The sequence below is a fragment of the Pangasianodon hypophthalmus genome, chromosome 3 (genome assembly GCF_027358585.1).
Source record: "Pangasianodon hypophthalmus isolate fPanHyp1 chromosome 3, fPanHyp1.pri, whole genome shotgun sequence".
NCBI lineage: Eukaryota > Metazoa > Chordata > Actinopteri > Siluriformes > Pangasiidae > Pangasianodon > Pangasianodon hypophthalmus.
The window spans coordinates 9,020,001-9,045,565 of record NC_069712.1 but is presented as its reverse complement, the minus strand read 5'-3'; the positions used below and the strand labels follow the sequence as shown (position 1 = coordinate 9,045,565).

The 25,565-nt window shown below is 37.2% G+C and overlaps 2 protein-coding genes across 2 annotated transcripts; one reads left to right on the top strand and one right to left on the bottom strand.

The window, feature by feature from the left end:
- Positions 1–61: 61 nt before the first annotated feature.
- On the top strand, positions 62–3,951 carry med19b (mediator complex subunit 19b). Its single transcript, XM_026935207.3, has 6 exons — positions 62–678; positions 1,347–1,469; positions 1,633–1,766; positions 2,557–2,653; positions 2,765–2,859; positions 3,523–3,951. The coding sequence occupies exons 1-6, from the start codon at positions 456–458 to the stop codon at positions 3,586–3,588; spliced, it is 738 nt and encodes a 245-aa protein (XP_026791008.1). The 5' UTR covers positions 62–455; the 3' UTR covers positions 3,589–3,951.
- Positions 3,697–19,696, bottom strand: slc43a1b (solute carrier family 43 member 1b). The gene is made up of 15 exons (XM_026934999.3): positions 19,378–19,696; positions 18,024–18,180; positions 17,285–17,471; positions 15,512–15,567; positions 15,017–15,093; positions 11,447–11,539; positions 10,109–10,242; positions 9,514–9,665; positions 9,250–9,396; positions 8,774–8,809; positions 8,483–8,615; positions 8,252–8,372; positions 8,005–8,078; positions 6,721–6,844; positions 3,697–6,084 (listed from the first exon to the last, which is right to left on the bottom strand). The coding sequence occupies exons 2-15, from the start codon at positions 18,175–18,177 to the stop codon at positions 5,887–5,889; spliced, it is 1,686 nt and encodes a 561-aa protein (XP_026790800.2). The 5' UTR covers positions 18,178–18,180; positions 19,378–19,696; the 3' UTR covers positions 3,697–5,886.
- Positions 19,697–25,565: the final 5,869 nt, after the last annotated feature.

The following is a 25,565-nucleotide window of genomic DNA, read 5'->3' as shown; positions in this document are numbered from 1 at the left end:
TCTTAGGGTGCTCAAGCCATTATTGTAGACGCCATTGTAGACACCTAGATAGGGAGTGTGAAGGCATTTGAGACTCAGCTAAAGCAGGTTATAGGAAGACGTCGCTGCGGTCTTCCGCGTGTTTTACTACTGTAAGTGTCCGACAATTTGCGCCCAATAAATTTCTTTTTTAACTTTCAATTAGCAACATGTAAACTGTCCACTGAAACAACGTGGGTAACAATATTTTGAGTCCTGTAACTGTCGTTACCTTTGAACTCACAGGGATCCTAAAGTATGTACTAATTGTGATTGTAATTTTCATATTGCAATATTAGATGAATTACGGTACAAACTAGTAAACTACACGGACTACACTAACCACAGAAAGTCGTTTTCATTACGAAGAGCGTCAACAAACTCTTCTCACAGCACATTTAACTGATAGTTCATATTGAAAAAAGACATTCTTCAACATGACAGAAATATTTTCTTCGCTCTACGGCCAAACTGAAGCTCAGGGACCTTCGGGACCTTCCTCAATGGGGTTCGGCCCCGGGAAAGCCCTTCCACCGCCGGTACCCCAAAACCCAGTGCACATGGCGGTGCCCATTCCCCACCAGCTGGTAGATGAGGGGCCTCCTCTCCGGAAACCTGCAGCCATGAATGAACCCTTTTACCTGGTGCGAGAACTGCCAAGTGAGTACCTGCCTGGCCTTATTACCTCAATCATGCTTCCTTTCTTTTTTTATGTCCAAATAACATCATCAGCACCACCACTATACTCCTCACTCCACTAGTGTGAGAGTTTTCACTGTTTTAATGATACAAGAGATGAGCATTACATTGATTATTCCATATAATCACATAAATCAGGGGTTCCTGCTCTCAACACACCTCAGCCAGCTCTTTAACTGCTCTTGTGTTGGACAGGAAGTGAGGTGTAAAGACTGGAGCAGGTAACCACTGATATAAATAGACTGGCTTCTTCATTTGTTCATCTTCAGTAACCGCTTGATCAGCAGTGGATCCTGTACTGGGAACACTGGGCATGAGGTGGGAATACACCCTGGATGGGATGGCAGTCCATTACAGAGCACTATGCACACACACACACACACACATTCGTTCACAACTAGAGGGAATTTATCATAGCCAGTCCACCTACTGGCATGTTGTTGGGAGGTGGGAGGAAACCGGAGAACCTAGAGGGAATCCACGCAACACCTGAGCTCGGGATCGAACCAGGAACCCTGTAGCTGTGAGACAGCAATGGCTAAAATGACTCAACAGATTTGTTACGGCTGCAAACGTATCTATTATTTTTGTTTCCACCGTGTCCCACTCTTATATTTCTTCTTCCTTAGTGGAAAATGAGCTGACTGGAAACACCAACCTCATTACACACTACAATCTGGAACATGCATACAACAAGTTTTGTGGCAAGAAAGTGAAGGAGAAGCTCAGCAACTTTCTCCCAGAGCTACCTGGTAAGTCCGTTTAAGAATAATCTGAAATCAGTGGTGCAGAGCATCTTGGTAATCATACTATAATCATCGTCCTTCCATATATGTGTAACAGGCATTTCCTGGGAATGGGGAATGTTGGCTTGATTTTTGGAAGTGAAAAGAGGATTCTGCTTCCTTTTCCTAGGTATGATAGACACACCAGGTCTTCAGGATGGAAGTTCTTTGCGCTCCCTTATTGAGAAGCCACCGGTGTGCAACAACTCCTTCAGTCCTCTTACTGGAACCATGCTCACTGGGTTCCGACTACACACAGGCCCTGTAAGTGTGGCATTATTTTGATGTCAGTCTGGCAACCTTCTTTGCAATGCGCCATATTTTTACAAGGTCGGGAAGTCCTCTTCTTCAAGTTCTATTATTAAACATGAAACTATTTCAGCTATTTAGTTAATTAGTTTAGTTAATTTATAATACAAGGTAGTAAAAGTGTATATGTAGAGAATAAAAACATAAAACGTGGTGGTGTGATGTGGCCAGATTAAATATTACCCCCTGAAATTAATTATATACAATAACAGAATGACTTGAAGTGTTTTATTTCTCTTATACCACAGCAGTTCATATGTCATACTTTTTTATCCATTTATAGTTACATTTAATGGTATGGAACGTCTATGATATGAGCTAGTTTCTGCTGTCATTTATGTTATACCAGATATAAAACCATTTCCTATAATGTTTTCTTGAAAATGCAGCTTGTTACCGAGAAACAAAATGCAATGTTCTCTGTTCTTAAGACTTGCAGTTTTAACAATTTTACTTCTGACCATTACAAAATGCTGCAGAATGTTAAATAAACGTTCCCTTACACAACATTTCACCATATCAGCAATGAGATGTTTTCTTTTTTTTTCTTTTTTTTTTATTATTAGTCCTAAATTACGGCCAGTTAGATCTAAAAATTGAGCACCGCTGTGGTATAATAGCAATTAAATGATGCTTATTAGGGCTCTGACAAGAAGCATATTTGCCTTCATATCAAATGTAATCTTGCATTAACTAGCATGCTGTTTTGTTTTGTTTTTCTCCACACTGCCTTGACATCCTCAAGCTTCCTGAACAGTACAGACTGATGCACATTCAGCCTCCAAAGAAGAAGAGCAAACATAAACACAGACACCACCGTCCCCAGGACCCCTTACCCCCAGGTATCAATTCTCTCACTATCATTTCATGCTATCACTATTTGTGTTAGAATGTTGACTTTAGTGCCGATACTTCACTTTTGCTTAAGATATTTTTGGTGCTACGTTTAACAGAAACACCATCAGACTCAGACCACAAGAAAAAGAAGAAGAAGAAGGACGATGATCCTGATAGAAAGAAAAAGAAGAAGGATAAGAAGAAAAAGAAGGTTTGTAAGATAATCATATTCTGAGTGTGGATATTTAATTTGATAATTCAGAAACTTACTGTAAAAATAGTTAGTGTTAATATATTAAGCTGATAAACCTAATTATACGACAGTGCTGTTGAACTCTTGAAGCTGATTGGTCCAGAGCTGTTGATTCATTTTCTATAATATCAGCTCTGATAGTTTAGCTACAGATCGCAGGTTTATAATAATACGCTCATATAATAATATGCTATTGTTTCTATAGTAACCGCGTGCACAGGGATTTGTATACTGGATATGCCACTTAATCTAAGACTCATAGTAAACTGATATAAAAACATGCTATAATCTATATTAGTCTTAGATTATGTGGAGCATCTGCCGTACAAGTCCCTGTGTATGAACTGTTACTATAGAAACAATAACATATTCGAATGAACTCATTAATATTAACGATCATGTTATAGCTGGAACTACCTGTGCTGTTGTAATGCATATGCACACCAAATAATGCACACCCTTCTGACCAATCAGATTTGAGCATTCAACCACACTGGCGTATAATGGAAAATAATAATGTATTATATGTACCAGCACACCCCTAACTGAATTAAAGGTTTTGAACTTTCTATCTAGTGTGTGTAATAAGATTATGTTTTGCTGTTTGCTCTTTGTTCTCAGAACCGTCACAGTCCTGATCACCCCGGAATGACCGGCTCTCAGCCCAGCAGCAGCAGTCTGAGATAGAAGCACACAGGACGAGAGACACAGAGACAATTCACTGTAAATAGCATTAAAAGACAAGTGGGGGAAGTGGTTATTTTAACTGTGTGTGAGTGAGAGTGTGTTTGTTTGTGTGTGTGTGAGAGAGAGAGAGAGAGAGAGAGAGAGAGAGAGAGATTGCATAAATGAGAGCACTGCAGGCCTTTATTTTTACTCATGTATGTTACTTGTGTATATGCTTCAGACGAGACAACAAACCATATTTGTTACATCAGTTAGTAATTGTATGTTTATTTATGCAATAATAAATTAATAAGGAAAAAATGTCATGGACACTGTGACACTGAACATCTTTCATTAAGTCAGTAAAACACTTTGCAATTTTTACACTGGCTTGTGATTCATATTTCACTCTATTTTTTTCCCACTATTCATAAAATATTTACAAAGGTAAATATTTAAGAAAATATAGAGCAATCAATTTATATATGTAATTTATGTTTCCTCACATTGTAAATAGCACTTCTGATTACAGAATAAAATATAAACTTTAAATAGAAACCCTGATAGGTTTTCAACAAATAACAAATAAAGTACAGTGCATTTACTTGTTTTATCCAAAATTCTTTATAAAGGAGGCAGAAAGTAATTTTAAAAAATGGCTAAGCAGCTGGGGATTAAACAGTGGCTCTCTGGCAACCCTGGGATTTGAACTGACAACATTCTAGTCACTATCACAGACCCAACACTGTTCAGCTCCCACAGCACTAGGCATTTTCATTAAAAAAGAAGTCCATCTAGTGCATCCATATATATAACCATGTAACCTTCTTGCTGAAGGTCCGGACTGTTGTCTAACATTTGTTATGAGAAAGATTAATACATAAAAAGCAAGTTCACAGACAAATAAATCTCTGATAGCAGAAGTGCAACTCATCAAACCTTAAGGTGGAAGTCCACAAAAACATTCAGGTCGTTTACAGTATGTCAATAAATAGGACTAGCTTATCTTATTCTCCCAATATCATGAAATTCTGCATCTAAAGTAGACTGACTGCTGTTAAAGTAATTTTTCTATAGTGCTATAACTCTGACATGAAAATGTAATCATACACTTCAAGTGCAAAGTAATGTACAAGCTCAGAGTGCAGTTAGCAAATAATTTTACAACTATAAATTTATGTGCATTTACTCATTTGGCTGAGGATTTTATCCAAAGTCTCTTATAGTTGAGACAGAATACAGTTGAGCAGTTTAGGATTAAAGGTCTTGCTCAAGGACCCAACCAGGACAGTGCTAGGGTTTGAACTCATGACCTCATGACACAAGAAATAGAAACACTGACTGCCAAACAAAACATGCATTAAAACAAACTAGTAAGCAGAATAATAAGCAAATGTACATTCGTTCATCCACTCAGTGTAAACTACAGTAACTAACAGAACATTACTATTAAAAAGAGCTCTAAACAGACACATGCAGTACCAACAGACTACAAATTAGATGTAATGTTTAACTGAGCTCTAACTAGAGGTAGCTTAAGGTGATAGCAACCAGTCAGCATAATGTGATATGTAAATGTTTTTGTAGGCCAAACCTAAATTCCCACCAGATTTACAGGTTTCGGTAACAAGTTTCTTTGTACACTCTTGTAAATGACCAAGCACATTCACAGCACAGCAGATTTATGTTTAGTGATGCCCACAACACGAAACACCATAAAAAGCAAAGCTATCAGAGAGCTGAAAATGACAGAATGACAACTAAATTGTGAAAGAGTGTCTTCTAAGCACGATGTGGTTAAATCCTCCAATAATGCAGCTCAGCTACTGCATCGGCTACCACAGACTGAGACTATCTCTTCCTCCTGTTATTGGGTGCCATTTCTTTTTTTAGTCTTATGTATTTTAATTTATGCACATCAATTATGCAATATGAAAACTTCAAGTCGAGGTTCACTTTAATGAGTCTGCTTGTGTGTAAAAAATCTTTTTTTATAGAATACGAATGTTTTTCTGATGTTTTGCTTGATAAATGAGGTCTATTAATTTTTTTTAAATAAAAACAATCCTGCTGCTTCTGTCACAAGACCTAAAAGCTGCATCCATAGAATTTGCAAATTGTGCGATTTGAAAATTTGGACCTTTCTGTAATTGCTCCCTTTTTTTAAAATCCCAACATATGGCTGAATCGAAATTTTCCTAAATGTCTCATTAAAATGTCCATGGTGTAATGCTTTGGTTGTTTGTATTCAAGTCTGTTGTTCAGAAAAGCAAGAATGCATTGACTTTGTCACAAATTAGTTTTCTATATTGTTCCTTCTTAAATCTCGTCTGTATCAAGCCCATCACTGTGGAGTTTGTCAGGGCCATTTGCTGATTGGTTAAGAACAACTGCTGATTGGCCAGTTGCTGCCTGATCCCGTACCTTCTTCTGTTTAATGAGTTGTCTACGATGGTAGAACAGGTATCCTGGCAACAGGAAGCCAGCCAGTGAGAAAATAAGCAGCCCAAAGTTGATCTGTTGATGGGGAGGACAACATTAAGACATAGAAGTCCATCAGATGCAGCAAAGACTTTCATGTAGGACTTGCACAATAATGAAATTTATTTTGCATCTATAACCAAATTATAACAAAATTATATTTATTAATATTATAATTAGCATTTGTCTTATTTAAATAACAAGGAAACATCCTTTTCTTTTACATCGTATGTTACAATCCTACATTCCTTCACACAGATAGATTTTGAACCAACTAAAATGATCCGTAGTTAGATTAATAGAGCGGAACTTTTAAGCCTTAAACACAATTACATTCAAAATAAATAAATAAATGTCACTACAACATGCAACCACATTTACAACGTATTAAGATTAAGGTCAGGATTTAATGCATCAGAGTCCATAATTCAATTAGCTACTTTAGCTATGCTTATCAATATCACAGTCAATTATGTTTTTATGTTTTAATACTGTCAAATATTGTGGTCATGACTGTACAGCCCTATGTAATATGGACTGTACATGAAATAGCATGATGTTTGATAACTGGTTTACACATTTGTCAGTTTAAATCAAGCCTGAGCATCCTGAAACTTTCTTTGTCATTCTGATTGAGTGTTGTCTATGTGGTTTTGTGTGTGTGTGTCTCACCCAGTATGGGTCTCCCCCGAATGGACCCAACATGACGACAAACAGTGGCTGCTGGAGGAGCGCGAACAGGGCGCTCAGTAGAGACTGCAGGCCCGTCAGAGTGCCAAAGTGGTTAGATGGGTACCTGACAACCAGGAAATGAACAATATGTAGCACATGATTTGATATTTTATTATACATTTAAACACATTAAACTGAATAGACAAAGCAGGAATGGCCAAATCCATCACACTTTCCTTGTAAACTGCCTGTAGCTCTAATGCACCAGATTTAAATCAGTAGATAATTATAGAGTGCTTTGTAAGCTGGAAAAGAATTGGCTAGGCTGAAGTTTTCTACAAGTGATCAAAAATAAGGACAAGATAGATGAAGAAAACAGAGAGAGGCACAGCTAAACACAAGGGTTGGGGAAGTGATTGGTGTGATATAAAACTAGTCACGGCCAAACTACAAGTGGTTTACTACTTTGAAGAGTTACAGTAGGCTAATTAATAATAGCAACACGCAGTAATACACAGTAATATAATAGTGCAGATATAAATGAAATCTCAATAAACTCAGGCCATCAGTTATCGCAAACGGTTATAGCATCAGCAAATGTGAGGTATAGACACACACTCCAGAGAGAGAGAGAGGCAGAGAAAGGTATTAAAAACAAGAAATAGTGTGGAAGGAATAAGACAAAGTAAAAGGCAGGGAGAGCACAAGCTAAGGGGATCAAATCAACTGTATTAAAGAAGGGTCCTGAAAAAGTCCTGAGTACTCCAGGAGCAGGAAAGGTAAATATCAGAAGTTGGAAAGGAAATAAATCCAGCAGGGTTTTTTTTTTTTTTTTTTTTGTAATGTTAACACCAGAACTATTGGCACCCATAAAAGAAGAGACAAAATGATTGTAGTAAACAAACATTAAACTATCAGCTAAAACTATTTTAAAAACAATTGCCTTTTCTCTTAAAAAATCCTTTTTATATGAAAGTTTCATACATATTTTAAAATAACTTTCCACTAAAACATGCTTGGTAAAACTAATGGGACTGGAATATTTTAAGTAAATGCAAATGGCTATTCTTAAAGAAATTGTATTCCAGGGCAGGCTTCAACAAATATTTATTGTTGGGGAATTGATAATCTTGAAATAGTGTTTTCCATGATAAACAAAATGAAACCTTCATAGGCTGAAAATATTACTCCTGTTATTAATCTTAAATACATGTTTCTGTTCATTTTATAGACTTAAGGGTGCCAATAATTCTGAAGCTTCCTGTACATAATGTAATGACTTACACTGCAGCATAGAGTCCTCCACAGCAAGAATGAATGAAACCTCTTACAACAGTATGAAGAACAAAGGACACCAACTATGACAGCGAGGGAGAGAAAATTATATTTAAAAATACACACACACACACACACACACACACACACACACACACACACACACATATATATATATATCGATAGATAGATAGATAGATAGATAGATAGAAAGATAGATAGAGATATACATCAAAATGAAAGACAGGTATACTACCTGGAGAGGAAGGTTGTCTATCAAGCATGTGATGCCAAACAACACCAGCAAGAAGTTGGTGAAGAAAAAAGCTCTGACTGCATTGGTGAGTTTCTGGATCTTTCTGTCTCTCTTAGGTGGCCTGTGGGTAAATATTAATATATTAATAGTGATAGATGATGGAATTAATTAAAATGAGTTAATTAGTAGAGCTGTGGTAACTCTGTTGTCTTTTCCACTCTCTACAGCCACCTTTTCTCTCCATCCACCAAGCTATTATCCTCCTCGCACTCTTTCATCTTCCAGTCCATGATATAACCAATAAGAGGGGAGGTCAGGAGACACAGCAGCTGCATAGTGCCGAAGACAGATGAGTAGAAGCTCACTGAGGAAATGCATACACCATATATCAGATATGAAGTGCTACACTATCCTTGAAATGAAAAAAAAAAAAAAAGGTCACCTGTTTCTATGGCATAGTAAATGTATTGGAAAAATGTCTGAATTTCCCTCCTTGTCAACTTAATGTTAGATTTTTCTTACCTTGTTCTTCTGCTTCTTTCACCAACTCTTCTGGCGCTGGAGCAGAAGAGAGATAGAAGATAAAGTTAAGCATGTAAACACACATATAACACATATTGTCTGTTTCGCTGAGAATATTTTCAATGTTTGAGCCCCAGTGATGTCACAACCATTCATGTCTAGTATCATGTGTGAGACCATGCCCTCATTGGACTGGAAGCACTTTAATGCATTTTGCCTTAACTATTCAGAATGCCAATATGACTGTCAATATGATCTTCACTGTTCACTTGAACAAATAGATATTTGACAGCAAGCAGTTTAGTTGATTTTTGTAGTTGTTAAGTCTCAGAACCACCTGTTAAACAGCACTTTTATAACAACAAACTGTTTGGAATAACAATTTTCTGGTGGACATTGCATCTGTGTAACTACATCATATCTGATTCAACTGTTTATTTACAAATCAGTCACACAGGACTGTGTGGGATGCTCACCATTCGGGTCACCGTGTGTAACCAGGAACTCCAGCATCTTATTCATGGCTCCCATATAAAATATGATGCGGAGCTGGGTCATAGCCATGGTGATCAAACTCCACAAGAAGATAGCAGAACACACAGAACGGCAAAATGGCTGGGTACCTAAAAGCACACAGACACCATATGTTAAAAAAAAAAAAACGGTATGTTTTTCTGTGTTTGTAGATGTGTGTGTACATGTACGCACTGTATGTATGCATGTGTATGTGTAACTCTCACCCTGGATCTGTGCAGCTGCTCCAGTGCCTTGTTTATACTCCTCCAAAACGTGTTTTTTAGTCATTTCCTGCCCTACAGTGGTTACATGATTGTAACAGCGATCCCCTGTTACCTTATGATCCATTGCTACACCACTCAGCTTTATTTTTTTACTGTATGAGAAAAACAAAAAGGAAGAAATTAAGCAAGCATAGGTGAGAGATATTTCTCTTCACTATCAGGAAATGACAAATTAAATAAACAAATGTACAAATTATTGTATAATTATTGTATTCTGTAGGATTCAGTTGACGCTGATCCTTAGACACACTTAAAAATAATAATAAAAAAAGGTCAAATTTAGAACCATTAAGGCTTCTTCAGTAAGGAGAACCCTTATAAGCTCTATGTAGAAGTATATAGCAGAGTGTTTTCCCTAACAGAAAGGGACCCAGTAGAACCTTTTAGGAAGTTAAGAACCCTTGACTACACAAAAACATTTTAAAGAACCCTTTTCTAACAGTGAAGTGTGCAGTCATTTTGCTTTGTCTTTTTTTTGTGTCAGTGTTTACACAATATATATTGTTACAGATAAATGTATTGAAAGAATACTGACATGTAGCTGATCTCCTCAGGGGCGGGAAAAGGCTCCACAGGCCAATTAACTAAGCAGTTGAGGAAGACGAGGCATGCCAAGCCTGCCCACACCCAGAAGATCAAGTGGAATGACACCCCTAGATCATAGATTAGCTAAAGAAAGAAACAAAACGTTAGCATTAAAAAAATTGCTTGTGTGGGGCAGTCAAGGCTTAACTTCCTCAGCTAGTGCTGTGTTTACATGCTTGAACACCACACTCTTTTTGTATACAACTGATGAGAGCTTAATTTAGTGCCAAAACTTTAAATGATTCCAAACCTAAGCATAACATTCACACCTGCAGTAAGACCTCCAGCCTGCCAGAGGGCAACCTCACCTGAGTATTGACCTACAATATACACCTACACCTCATTGACTTCTGTGGCAGCCTTGAAATACCCTTCAAAGTTTCTACTATATAAGTTTTAAAAGCTTATTTCTCAGCCGAATTATGTTTCTATTTTGCATATTATTCTTGACAAAACAGATTACCATGCACTTTTACATAAGTGCTGAAATAATCAATGATTAACTCAGTGAATTTCATTCTGTTTGCTAAATGTCCAATTTTTTAAAAGTATTTAAACATAACAAAAAACATTTAAAGTTAACAACTGCCATATGGGACATGTTCATTGCAGATAATTAGAGAGCTGGTATTTAGACCATTTACAACCTTAATCTATTAGGTTTATGTACATTTCACTATGGCACATAACCAAAAACTTATTCAAACCATAACATTCACTGTGTGAAGAAAACATTTTTAGCTATTGTAGCAATTATTGACCATTTGCCTACACACGTTGTAAAGTCTTGCCAAATTCATTCTGTAAGTTCTGTGTGATTGTGGTTTCCCTCAATCATCATCTGTGTACCATACCTTGTCTACCTAGCTTTTCTATTTGGATTGTGATTTGAATTCGTCTGCCTGCTTTGTAAATAAACTTCTCCATATGGTCCCACAGCACCCTTTTCAGTCTGTAGTGTTATATTAGTCTAGTACTACGCTCTCCATGGTGAAAAGAACTGGGATCAGTGGAGGTCCAGAAAAAAAATTCACATTAAGGTTGAACCAGAATTTGTCCTTTTAAAAAAAACTTGTCAGTCTGCACAGCTTTCCTCTAGGCTCCTGTCCACACTTCATTTGGCAACTAAGGCATTAAGGGGTAAGTACCTTGGTATCCACTGCAAAATGTTTACATGCAAGAGATAGGACTTAATGAGGTCACAGTGCATTAATTGTGTTTGATTAGCCTTTTATTTTTGTCCATTTAAGGAGACTGACATTGTGTAAGTTAGTACTTTGTGTCCTACCTTGACTCCTGGGAAGGTAACTGCAGAGGAAGCATAGGAACCAATCATGAGTGAAAGAATGGTGGAACGCACATTTCCAAACATATTGGGGAGCTGAGGAAACAAGATATTAATTTACATTTATTCATCTGGCACATGGTTTACAAGTGATCCACACAAGTGAGCAGTTGGGGTTAAAAGAATACTCAACCCAATCTCTATCTACCGCATGTGTGCCACATTATATGTGTTACCAAGAACAATAATTTCAACTTGTTTCCCCATAGTGAGAAAAGAATATTTAAATATGTTCATTTGAAGCTCACTTATAATGGAAGTCTAAGGGCACAGGGTAATTCCTTTCAGAGATATGACTGTTTGTTCAGGTGGCAGAACTTGTGGTTATAAGTTATCCACATAACCAGTTTCAGATTCAGGAAAGTCTGAGTACTTGAAATTACATTTAACTGTATTCCTCTGAGGAACACTCCATGGTGGCAGAGCTCTTCCTCAGAGCTTCAGGGTCCCCAGTTTGATCCTGAGGTCAGGTTATTGTTTGTGTGGAGTTTCACATTTTCTCCCACTATCTAAAATTCTGGGAGGTGGATTGGTGTCTCTAAATTGCACAATGTGTGCATGTGTGCATGGTGTCCTGTGATGGACAGACATCTAATCCAGGGTGTATTTACGCCTCACATCCTGTTCACAGTCCAGATTCACTGCCACCCTAACCAGAATAAAGTGGTTACTTAAGATGAATGAATGAATGAATGAATGTATTGCTACAGTATTTGGTTATTTCAGTTTGAATGTATAGTCTTGTTTATTAACTATTCACTGAACAGTAAATATAGCAAATATATGTTTTTAATATATGTTTATAATATATGTTTCTCAATGGAATTCAACATCTGTCCTTAGGTTTCCATTATAAGTGAATTTTAAATCAACAAGCTTTCCATTATTTATGAATGAGTGTGTGAATGTGTATGTATATGCCCTGTGATGAACTGCAGTCCTAGCCAGAGTGAGAGTGGAGAGACTCCAGACTTACTACAACCCTGATCAGGATAAAGCAGTTACTGAAAATGAATGAATGAGTAAATGAATTAATAAGTTTTCCATTCTTATCTCAGTACAGGGAAACATGTTGAAATTCTTGTTTGCTGTATTTGCACATTCACTACAGGTGGAGTGGATAGAAGATAGCTTGAAAAATGCTGGAGTATTTCGTCAAGCCCCTTGTTCAAAGACACATCATTGGCTCTCTGCCAGTCATGGAACTCGTATTCACAACTTTACAGTGACTACCACACAACCTTAACCACTGAGCTGTTTTCTGGATAAGACCTGAACTGTGCGTCCACGGCCAGCAGGGGACAATCAGAGACTTTCAGTGTTGTAGCAGTGCAAAAAGTGCGAGACACAGCTATATTTAATTTAGCACTTACCCAGAAGACTCCTGTTTTCCTATAATCAAATTTTCTTTCACCATTTCCTTCTTTATTTAGATTTCTATTTCTATTACATAGCCCACAACTGTGTCCCTCTGAAAAATAGAGAAACCCAGCATGAGGATGTGCAAGACTTTGTCCTTAAGTTTATAACTATGTAAAGTCCATAAAGTATTCAAAGCCCTTCATGCTTTCCTCCTCCTGTTCAATACTACATAATGAAAAATCATGAAAAATCATGAAATGTAACAATTTATTTTACACACACACACACACACACACATGTATGTATATATATATATATATATATATATATATATATATATATATATATATATATATATACATAGCCTACAATATTTGTATGTCTCTCTCAGAAAGAGAGAGAGAGAGAGAGAGATCCAGTGTGAGAATATGTATGTCAGGGATGTCAGCATTGTCCTTAGGTTTAAAAGTATGTAAAGAATATGAACCCATTGAACTTTATGCCAGTATGAACAGCATGTCTCACACAATGTACCTTCATAATATTTAGAAACATTTATAGCCAGAAAGGAAAAAAATAATATAATACAAGATAATATGCAAAAGTTAAAATTTAATTTTACAAATGTAATTTGCTTTTCATCCTTTCTTACTTGCTTCTTCCTTCCCTTTCGTTTCCTTCTTTCATTCTCACTATATATTTTTTAATGTGCCCGATAAATATGGATGAGCATGTGTACACACCCCCATGTGTACTTGAAATTCTTTGCTCTTACTTGACTCTGCTTATGAATCATCCAACTTGGAACATGGATCTAACCTGCATCTGTCTGTCTGTCTGTCTCTCTTTACTCTCTTTTAACCCACACCTTTCTGTCCATACTCTATTTTGGCATCTCTATATCTGTCTCTCTAAGGTATGTATACTCAGTTAGACCATGAAGGTGAATTGCGCAAGTCTGGCATGGAGACAGGAAAACTAAATAAATTAGCTATTATATGTAAGAGAAGGAAGTTCATGGGGCTTTAAAACTCCAGAGAAAATACTCACTATATCTTTAATTACTATGTTCTCTTACCCATATACTGTACATTCAGCTATTAATTATTAATCTGTTTCACTATATGCAATTAACTCAGAAACAGTGTATAGAACTGTGGAATGAGAAGAACGACAGCATGAGGATTGGAGAAAAGGAGTGAAAGGGTGAGAGGGAGAGAAAGGGATAGGACAGTGGAACTGCAAGTTGGAGCATGAGAGAGAGAGAGAGAGAGAGAGAGAGAGAGAGAGAGAGAGTTTGTTCTTACAGTCTGGGGGAACATGGGCGTGGCTGTGGTGAGGGCGTGAGCACAGTCCTGCCCTCTGATTGGCCACAAATGGCATGGCAAAATTTAGGGCCTTGAAATGGAACATGTGCCTCTGCAGAGTGACCAACCGAAATACACACAAGCACACACACACACACACACACCCCCAAATGCCTGTGCTTGCATAACTCAACTTAGCCTGCACTTTCACAAAATAAAATCAATTCCCACAAGGTAACAGCAATGTGGGCATGCCGAATCTTACTGGCATAGCTATGACTAGCACATACTTTACAAAATACCCAATGATGTTCTGCGCTCTTCATTGTGGAAGAATGAATTTATGTCATTAATAAGAATAAGAACCAATGCATCTATGCTTATGACTGTAGGTTTGTGATACACCATGTTACTATCAGTTTTAGCAACAAAATATGTAGCAGTTACAACTGCATTAGTTAAGTCCTGCTAGTGCAACAAACCCAAGATGTGTGCTTGAGGTGACTATGGGAAAACACTGAATGTGTGTACTTGAGTTTTATTTAAATTATAAAATGAATGAAAGTTCTTTTAAGTTTTAAGTTCTAAATGTAACTCACATTGTTTGTTATTAGCTTTAGTTATATGACTATATGAGTTACATTAACCTCTCAAAGTTTCAGCTTATTCAGTTATTCATCTTGAAGCACACTGTTCAGTAACTATAGTTAAGCTACTAGTTACAGGCTGGATAATGGTTACTGGCAGATCCAGAGAAGTTAAGTGGCTAAGGATTATTCTTCTGTGCTTTATTACTTATTACTCTTATGTTTGTGTGAATGTGTGTACGTTTGTTTGGTCCTACCGTTAATGAAGTAAAGGTCAGACATATTCCTCCAAAGCCATTGAAGGAGACAGCAATAAAGATGAGAGGCGATAATACTGAGAGGTAAAGAAATGAAACAGTGATTGGTTTTAAATGAAAAAAAAAAATTCAAGCTACTATCTTGATAATTACATACTACACTGCATACGTAATGCATGTACACACATATACTATGTACTGTATATATATATATATATATATATATATATATATATATATATATATATATATACAGTATGTGTGTGTGTGTGTGTACAGTACTGTGCAAAAGTCTTAGCTACCCTATTTTTTAGAAAAAAGTTTATATATATATATATATATATATATATATATATATATATATATATAGATAGATAGATAGATAAATGTGTGTGTGTGTGTGTGTGTGTGTCACTGTATAAATTGTAGTAGTACAGTCAACTTCCACTTATTGATTCTATACGGTAATTCAGTCGTTAATTGTAACATACTCACTTGAAGGATCATATGCTGACACAGCAATCAAAATCATTGAGAAGGCAAAACAGGAACTGGCAGCAAACAGAAAGTGAAAATGGTTGATCTTTTGTGGTGGTCAAAATGGTGTCACAAAGTCAAGTTCATAAAAATTCTGCAGAAAATGAAATGTACACAATTCCTCACCATATCCCTAAAGGAACCAGCCAAAGCATTTCAAACTGCTTCAGGATGTTCAGTAATCTAAACTGGACTTACTTATGTGGTCTCTAATATTATATGACACACTGTTGTCCATAAAAATGGGCAAATATACATTGCATATCTAAACACAGTAGTAGCAGTCATCCTGAATATGAAATAATTTTCTTTTTCAGTACATAGGTTGGAACTACTCCATGCAAGCATCAGAGGTGGGAAGTGTGGCTATTTACTTTTTCACAGAGACTTATTCTGATTCTGATGGTTTACGGCCACACCACCCTGACAACACCTGACGTCATTTGAGCTCGGAAGCTAAGCAGGGTTGTGTTTGGGTAGTACTTGGCTAACCCCATAATCTTAGGGCCATAATCTTAGGGTAGTGGTGCCTCATTGGTTAAAGGCTACCGATCAGAAGAATATGAGTTCAAGCCCTAGCTTCCTAACAAGTAGGAATGCAAAGACAAGATTTTAAAAAATGAAAACTTTCACTGTACTGTACCTGTCTTTGTGACAATAAATGTTGTCTTTTGTCATAAATCTGTTTATATATAAATGGTATTGCTGAGCCCAATATTAGTAGTATGGTATAGTATCAATATAGTATATTGATAGTATAGTATCAATCTACATTAGTCTCCTACCTTTAGTGCAAATCTAAACACGAAAAGTTAGACATCAAACATGTCTTGGCTGACTGACTACATTTTGGGGGAAAACTTTATTCATATGCTTTTGTATGAACCACATGCTTAAGGTTAGAGAAAGGGGAGGGTTTAGAAAAAAGGCTAGATGTCCACCGCATACAGCGCAAATATCCCCCTGAGGGGTGTGTCTCTCTGCAATGGAGGGTATGGACAAACCTGACAATCAGGAAATCGTGTTTTTCAAATAAGTTATCTTCTTATTCAAGTCAGCTACTCTCATAAACGTAGTTCTAAAAAAGCTTTCTGGGTTAAATATTTTTGTGAAGTATGATAGACTGAAGTTAAAATATTCTAAATTGTGCCTTATTTATTTAATGTGCTATTACAGAAACAATACTCATCTGTAAATATAGAGATGAAACACTCAGCCTTAGCTACAACATGCATTAAAGAAAGTAGAGGGTTATGGCAGTTGTTAATTTTTTGTCCATGTCGTCCAGATGGAACTATATGTAGGCACTACAATACGGATAGACGCAAATGAGTATGGACAATAGAAGGATATCAGCATTACACAGCTGCCATTTTTAATAAACTTTTCTCACTGAGTCAGTGACAGAGGTTCTTCTTGCTCACTATCCCACAATCCCTTCTGCATTTTTTTTATATTCCCCATTGGAAACAAATGGGAGCGAATTTATGTAAGGTGGACATCTACCTTTATAGTTTTAATTACATCATCCATATAAAGTCCAATTAAATATATCTGGCCTGTCAGAATTACTAGATTTTATACATATTGGACCTTGTTGATGATGTTGTTTAACTGACACTGTTACAAGAGTTAACTTGTAATGCTCATATGATCACAGCCATGGTGGATATATTCTGTTTTACTGTGTATCCTAATAAAAAAGTGGCTAATACCGAATATGTCTTCTACCTGCCCAGCAGCCGTAGGGGGCGTGGCCCATACTTGTCCATCAGGATTCCCAGTGGCAGAGTGGCTGCGCTGATGATGAACGAGCCAATCGTAAAGCCAAGATTTAGTATCTCCTCTTGCTCATCACAGCTCGGCCACACAGAGCTCTCCTCCATGCTTCTGTTAACATGATGCTCAGTCTCATTTTCTGTGAGATCAAGAAGGAGGCATTATTAGAAATTCTTTAGTGTAGTCAGTGTCTCTCAAACTTAAATTAGGGCCTAAGTAAAAAGCATGTGGTGGAGGCAAAGCATCTGTTATACTCTTAATAAGTGTGTTACTTCTCTAGTGTTAGAGACTAAGGGTTTCTGGTCAGGGGGGAGGTCTAGAATCTCTATTTATACTGATTCAAATATACTGAGTGAATCTGGTGGGAGAAATATGAATTAAAAAAAAAAAAAGATAAATATAACCAAAGGACCCGGCAAGTCATGTTATTTCATTAATATTGACATGTTCCTGTTTGTAAGGTTTGAATAGTCTGGTCTTGTCCCTGCTCTTAATATCTATTCCTGAGGACTTTGTGCTTTGTGCTTCAGTCCAGTCAGTGGCCTGTAACTGTTAATTCAACACCATGGCCATCACAGTATAGACATGTCATCTAAAATGAGTGCTTTTGTGTATATACATGCTAAAATTCCAGGTGGGTTCATTTGTAAACAGGTGAGGGATGACACTTGTCCTTTTTGGGATAGTGTACCTATGCACAAATGTGAGTAGAAACCCTCAGCCTTGAGCATGATTAGGAGTGAACCCCAGCCCAGCAACACGGCAGAGAAGAGCAGGTTCTCAATTATAGCCGTCAAGGCCATCCACCAGCGCCTTCTGTAGGCTTGTGAGAGAGACGGTGCCATTTCCTGAAAAAAAAAGAAGAGTAGACATGGGTTATCAGCTGCATTACAAGTGGAAAATTCATACAAATACATACAATCAGTTTCAGTATTCCATGAGTACAATGTACCTATCTTCTTGGAGTTTTTTTTTATTTATTTGGTAATCAATGATAAATATATAATGATAAAATATTGCACGTGAAGCAAATAAAATATATACTGATATATCTGATATACTGCATGTTATACCACTTTACAGAAGTTTATAAAGGTTTTAGAATGTTTGTTAGGAGAGGACCCCAATGCCATTAAGTAACTTTTTAATCTTTTCAATGTGATTTTCAATTTTGGTCTCAGACAGTTGAAAACTGGAAATTTGGAAGGTGATTTCTTTCTCTAATCTTCAACTGTTGAGTTTGGGTGAGTCTGTGCCCATGATAGCCTCAGATTCCTGTTCTTGGCTGACAGGAGTGGAACCCAATATAGTCTTCTGCTATGTAGCCCATACACCTCAAGGTTCGATGTTTCGTGCGTTCTGAGATGCTTTTCTGATCACCACGGTTGTAAAGAGTGATTATATGCGTTACTATATCCTTCCTGGCAGCTTGAACCAATCTGGCCATTTTCCTCTGACCTCTCAACAAGGCATTTCCATCCACGGAACAGTTGCTCACTCAATGTTTTTTTTTTTTTTTTTTTTGCACCATTCTGGAGTGTAAACTCTAAAGACTGTCGTGTGTGAAAATTCCAGGAGATCAGCAGTTTCTCAAATACTCAAACCAGCCCATCTGGCACCAACAACCATACCATGGTTAAAGTCACAGAGATCACACTTTTTCTTCATTCTGATATTTGATGTGAACATTAACTGAAGCTCTTGACCTGTATCATTCAAATACCTCTTGACCTTGACATGAATGAGCAGGTGTACAGGTGTTCAAGTTTAAAATGTAGGGTGAGTGCATGTGTGTGTGTGTGTGTGTGTGTATAATGCTCTCAGCAGTCAGTGGTTGTTACTAACAGTACAGTATTTAAAGTAGCTGGGTTTCGTTTGATGTAATACTAAGTCGTAAAAAACATATGACCTCTAACCAATAGATGTGCAGCATGTAGCTTATAAAATCAAAGTAATAATAAAATCATAGTTTCCAGGTTTGTTAAATATCCCATCAAAAGTGTTACAGAAACAGAAACAGGCAGAGTATGTGTACATAAACTTACGTGTATAGAGTTATGGGAAATCCTGTTAAAATAAAAAATAACTAGTTTAGAGAGTCCGCGTTGACTTTTTGTCCTATTCTGTTTGCTGGTGTTATTTCTTCTGCACAACTACAAGTGGCAATCCATGAGGCGTATGGCTCTCACTCACACTCTGTCTCTTAACTTGTGCGCGCTATAAATGGCAAAATCCGTCACCCAGCGCGCGCGCGCGCGCACACACACACACACACACACACACACACACACCTCCTATTTAAACTTAGCGCAAGTCGGGGTGTTTCCGAGGGCACGCGATCAGTTTATTGCGCCTGCAGCTGGCACTGCACGCGCTCCACCGCTGCCTGCTGTCTCTCCTGAATTTTCCCTCCTTCATACATGGAGGATCTTAGAGAGAGCAAGTTATCATTTTATTACCACTGCATGTTCATATCAGATTACACTGACTCACGACACTATCTGTTACGCTTGGATATTAGGTACATCACTCCGGGATACTGTGTGTGTGTGTGTATGTGTGTGTGTGTGTGTTATTTAGGTGCTACAGGGCTCTGTGGAACAGCAGCGGCTCGTGACCAAGTGGAGTTTATTGTCATTTCAACAATATACAGCCAGTTAGTACATAGTGAAATGAAACAACGTTCCTCCAGGACCAAGGTGCTACATAAGACAAACACAGAACTACAAGGACCTACATAAATTTATACATAAAGTGCACAAGTGCAAACAGCACAAGACAGTCCAATGACTACTGGGATAGACAGTGAGCATGGATTTTATGGACAGTATGGATGGATTTTGGTGGACGTTATTAATGACAGTCTCAGACTAAATTAAGGAAAGTAAGAGGCAGTTGAGAGTCGACAGCATTATGCACACTGCCTAGCAGCTCACGGTGAGGGGTTTTAGGTGCCCCTTTAATCAACTCTGTTTGATAAAGCAGATGTGGTTTCCTGTGTTTAACAGCTTTAAACAGGGTTGCCAGATTTCAGAAAAGAGATACACATTTTTTTCTTCTTTTTCTCACAGCTTTTACATGGAAAGCAAGGTCACTGATGTGCACACACATTTCTGCTGTACGGACTTTATCCACTCCATAATCTTACACTAGAAATAGCAAAATAAAATAAAATTAAATTAAATAAAATTAAATAAATAATTGTGGCTGTGTTTAAACTAGCGCAATCTGGCAACCTCTTTAATTGTTCTCGTGATTCGTACCCCAGTGGGCCTCTTGTTGCATTTCCCATTTTTGATCACTAGATGTAGTAATAAACCTGTAGAAGCTAAGCGGAGCAGTTGTGAATGAGAACTTCATGAAGATTAACTTTTGCTTAATGGCTGATATGCACTCACAGTTCACTTTAATAGGAACACCTGTACACCTGCTCATTTATGCAGTTATCTAATCAGACAATCATGTGGCAGGAACACAATGCATAAAATCATGGAGATACAGGTCAAGAGCTTCAGGTAATGTTCACATCAAACATCAGAATGAAGAAAAAGTGTGATCTCTGTGACTGTAACTGTGCCATGGCTGTCAGAAACTGCTGATCTCCTGGGAATTTTCACACACGACAGTCTTTAGAGTTTACACTCCAGAATAGTGCAAAAACCAAAAAAAAAAAAAAAAAAATCCATACAATCTGGCAAAAAAAAAGTTACTCACTCAATGTTTTTTTTCTGCTTTTCATCTTCTGTGTAAACTCTAGAGAGTGTAAATTGTATCATATTGTATTTTATCATAGCAGATTCAGTGGTATCATCAAATATTAAATCATTGCCTTATATCATAATTTATTATGTGGAAGTCTGATATTTACAATCCTAATCAACAGTAGTGGTGACTCCTCAACATTAGCACTCTAGAGACTGTTGTGTGTGAAAATCCCAGGAGATCAGCAGTTTCTGAAATCAGCAGGTCAAGAGCTTCAGGTAATGTTCACATCAAACATCAGAATGAAGAAAAAGTGTGATCTCTGTGACTGTAACTGTGCCATGGCTGTTGGTGCTGATGGGCTGGTTTGAGTATTTCAGAAACTGCTGATCTCCTGGGATGTTTGATGTGAACATTAATTGAATCTCTTGACCTGTATCTGCATGATTTCATGCATTGTGCTGCTGCCACATGATTGGCTGATTAGATAACTGCACAAATGAGCAGGTGTACAGGTGTTCCTATTAAAGTGGACAGTGAGTGGAAATGGCTAGGCTCTGCCGCACCTGCCACCACTCCTGTTGATTAGGGGTGTAAATCTCAGGCCTCAACATAATAAAATATGATTTTATTTTTTTGCAATGATTTAACATTCGATGATACCATTGAATCTGCTATGATACAATACAAAAAAAAAACAAACAAACAAACAAACACAACAATACAATACAATACAATTTAATCTCCAATCGATATGTGACCAACTTTGTTAAGAATCTGGGGTAGGCCTACTGTTTATTCTCAAATGATGGTGATGTATTTCAAAACCCTGCTAGCCTATTAAATTAAACACATTTTTTACACACCTGTTATCAGTCCTTTTTTAATAACAATTGATTAATAGTCAATTATAATCAGTCATAACTGATTTATGAATGTTTCCTTGATTCATTTCAATAGTGCAGCTTTACACCTTTACATACCTCTGCATGCGTGTGTGTTCATGTGAGTGTGTGTGTCCATGTGTGTGCTGCTCAAGCTGTTCTGCTGGCTGATTTGTCACCCATTAGTATATTCCACCCTGTAAACATGAGGAAACATACTATACAGCCCATAGCTGGAAAATATTTGGGACTGCATGAGTTCATGCATTGTATGAGAGGAGATATTAAAGGGGTGTTAATCATCACTGGACTAGACTGGACTAGACGCCCTCTAGTGGTGTAAACCAATAATACAGCTTCTTAGTCTTAACATTAGATTATTGTGCTGTATCTCTGAGGTCCTGTATCTGTTAAATGGCTGTTAATCATTCATGGACCTTTTGATTTGGCTTTGATTTCAAAACTATTCTAAAAAATGCAATTGTGATATATTAATGATATTTTATTTCTACCCCAAAATAAAATAAAATAAAATAAATAAAAATAAAAATTGCCAGATGATAATGTTTGGTGTGGATGTTCTATCATAGTCAAATGATATACAATCCACTGGTCAAAAAATATCTCAGAAGAGTCATATTGAAAATTAGCTGCATTTTCTGACAAAAAGAACAGAAACATTCCAACTAGCTCTGCAGTGACTGGCAAGTAGTTGCATATGAACTCTGAGTCTCAGACAGTCTCTGATTAAACATGCTAATCTTGTGGCACACTGTAGTATCATTACAGGTAGTGAATCTATTTTCATATTTTTAAGTTGATGTATATGGACTGCTCTTTTCATTTCAGGCTGAGCATACCAGTGCAAATCCATTTTGTTTGATTTTGTCTGATTTCTGTGGAATTTTGGGGTCATTACTTTACTGAAAAATGTATCTGTGGCCAAGTGTTAACCTCCTGGCAGAGGCAAACCGCTACTGGATAGTTCAACTATCCTGGTGTAATGCTTAGTGAGAATTCATAATGACATGAGTCTTCCCAAAAGCTTTTTCATTTTCCCATTGGTGATGGATGACATTAATTCTATGTCTGCACCCTCATATATTTCAGGGAAAAGGGAAATGGACAAAGGCAACAACAGAGTTCCTGGAGACTGAAAGCGATTTTAAATAACAGAATTTTCTTACAAAAGACAATTCGTTTGCATTTATTTAAAATATTATTTAGGGACACCAGTGATTTTGCAACATTGCTACATTTCTTTTGTGAGGAAATACTATTGGTCATATTGGTCATTACATTCCTGTAATAATTATTTTTTGTTAAATGAAAGGTAAACAATTTAATAATTTTTGTATTTTGTACAGTCCTTTTTGTCAATTCCAACTCCTAAAGTTGCAAACTACAACTTCCCTGAGCATCAGCCCACAATCTCATCAGATTACCTCCAGTCAAGCTCTTATTCCCCCCCTGTGACCTACTAGTGACACTCACCTGTTTGGAATCGCACTATTAATTTTAAATAAACCACACTCTCAGTGACGTCTCACTCCAGCATTGCATCTGTGATGAATCCAAGCCTTTGCTATCTGGCTGTCTTTATTGTGTTTTCACCACTCCCTGCTTCACATTTACTAAATTAGCATGTAACTGCATCTAGCAGTAATATTACTAGTGTCCTTTATCTTTTTCCTTTATGGCTTTTTCATTTACTCTTTTTTTTCTTTCCTCTGTCACTGCATGTAAATCATTTTATTTTCATATTTTCAAGCTCCCATTTATTTATACTGAGCTTTGGAACATTTTACAGCTCACAATTAGTTCACAAAGTTCTTTAGCTCATAATGCTTTCAGTCCTCAAATTAATATTGGATCTCTCAGCTAATGAGCTCTAACTTGGTCCAGATGATGAGTGGCTGCTTCTTTTCAATCCAATGAGCTCAGTTCATATTTCCACAAAAATTGTAAATTAGATTATGGGCTCCATTACCATAATGGTGAATTATAGTAACTGGAAACACAAGATATATTCAATTCATAGACATCTCTGCCTTCAGTTATGGAATTATTTTGAACATTTTATGTTTTTTTTTCATCCATTTTAATGAAAAATCCAGAATTTGGATCCAGAAATTGATGACTCAAAAAATTGAAGGCACCTATAATTGACTCAGTAAGAACAACATGTTGGGTTTACTAGCTAACTTATTTGCAATTTGTCTGGTTAGCAAACTGATGGGGCTCTACAGATGATATCATCACGGGTTGTTTTTGTTACAGAACCAGTCTTCATTATGTAACCATTCATGACCATTGTCTTTGTCACATCCTCATTTTCCTACAATTCCAGTAGCTCCCTGTACTCCAAGAACTCAGTACAAATGTCTGAATTATGAGACAGCAGTATTTACACAGAGGTCTGGGAAACCCCTGAATGATTCAGCATTCATGATGACACAGAAGAAATGTCCGCTTGGCTACAGTACTAAAGCGCTTGTATGGAAGCTTTTAACAATTATTTTAGCAATTATCTCTTTATACACTGAAGGAAGTCACTACAGCTTTCAGGAATATGCATATAGCTCCCCAAGTAGTAAATACTGATTAAATTGATATAGATATAGATATCAATTAAACATGACATTACTTTTCAGTAGTGGTACAATTATAATTTGTATTTATTTAGATTCATAGATATCATGTAACAGTTATCACTGATATGATATTTACAGATAAAGAATGCAGCTGAGAAGAATAGCACTGTAGAAGAGTCTGTGGAAAGCTGTGCCTGTTTACAGGAATTAAAATGTAATTCGCTGGCCATCAGATTCCCCACATCATGATTCATCTACCAGAACTTTTTTTTTGGGGGGGAAATTGTCTGCTTGTATTTTGTTCATAGGCTACAATGTTGTCTATGCTAGATCTGAATAGGAATCCGGTTCATACATGTGGAGTTTGTGAAGTTTCCACACAGCCATATGTGTTTCAATGGCTTAATGGTTAAGGCACTGAGTTACTGATCGGAAGGTTCAAGCTGCCAGCACTGGGCCCCTGAGCAAAATTCCTTGGGATATTGGTAGCTCAGTGGTTAAGGCACTGGACTTCTGATTGGAAGGTTAAAAGTTCAGATCCCAGCACTGCCCAGCTGGCACTGCTGGGCCCTGTGCAACTGCTCAGTGGTATAGATGAGATAATTGTAAGTTGCTCTGGATAAGGACATCTGCCAAATGCCATAAATGTAAGTGTGAATTTGCCCTATAGTTCAGTCACAAAGGCAGGTGCCCTAAGTGGGTCCAGGGGTTTAGCAGGGGAAAAAAGGTTCCACACAGCCATGTGTGTTTCAATGACCTATATTTCTGACAGTGCCTGATGCATCAGTGTTTACTTATAGGCAATGTAACACAAATTGATCTACAAACCGCCAGAATAGTGTAAAGAATCTAAATTGATCTTCAGTAAGCGCTTTATCCTGCAGTGGATCCGAAGCCTGTCCTGGAACCCTGAGACGACATTACAGAACCCTATATGTATGACCATTAATATGCATAAATATCAATATGACCATTTCAGATATGCAAGTGCTAATGTTTGCTGGGAACCTCCAACTCCAAGAGTGATCCATGTTATTAATGAAGGGTTTTAAG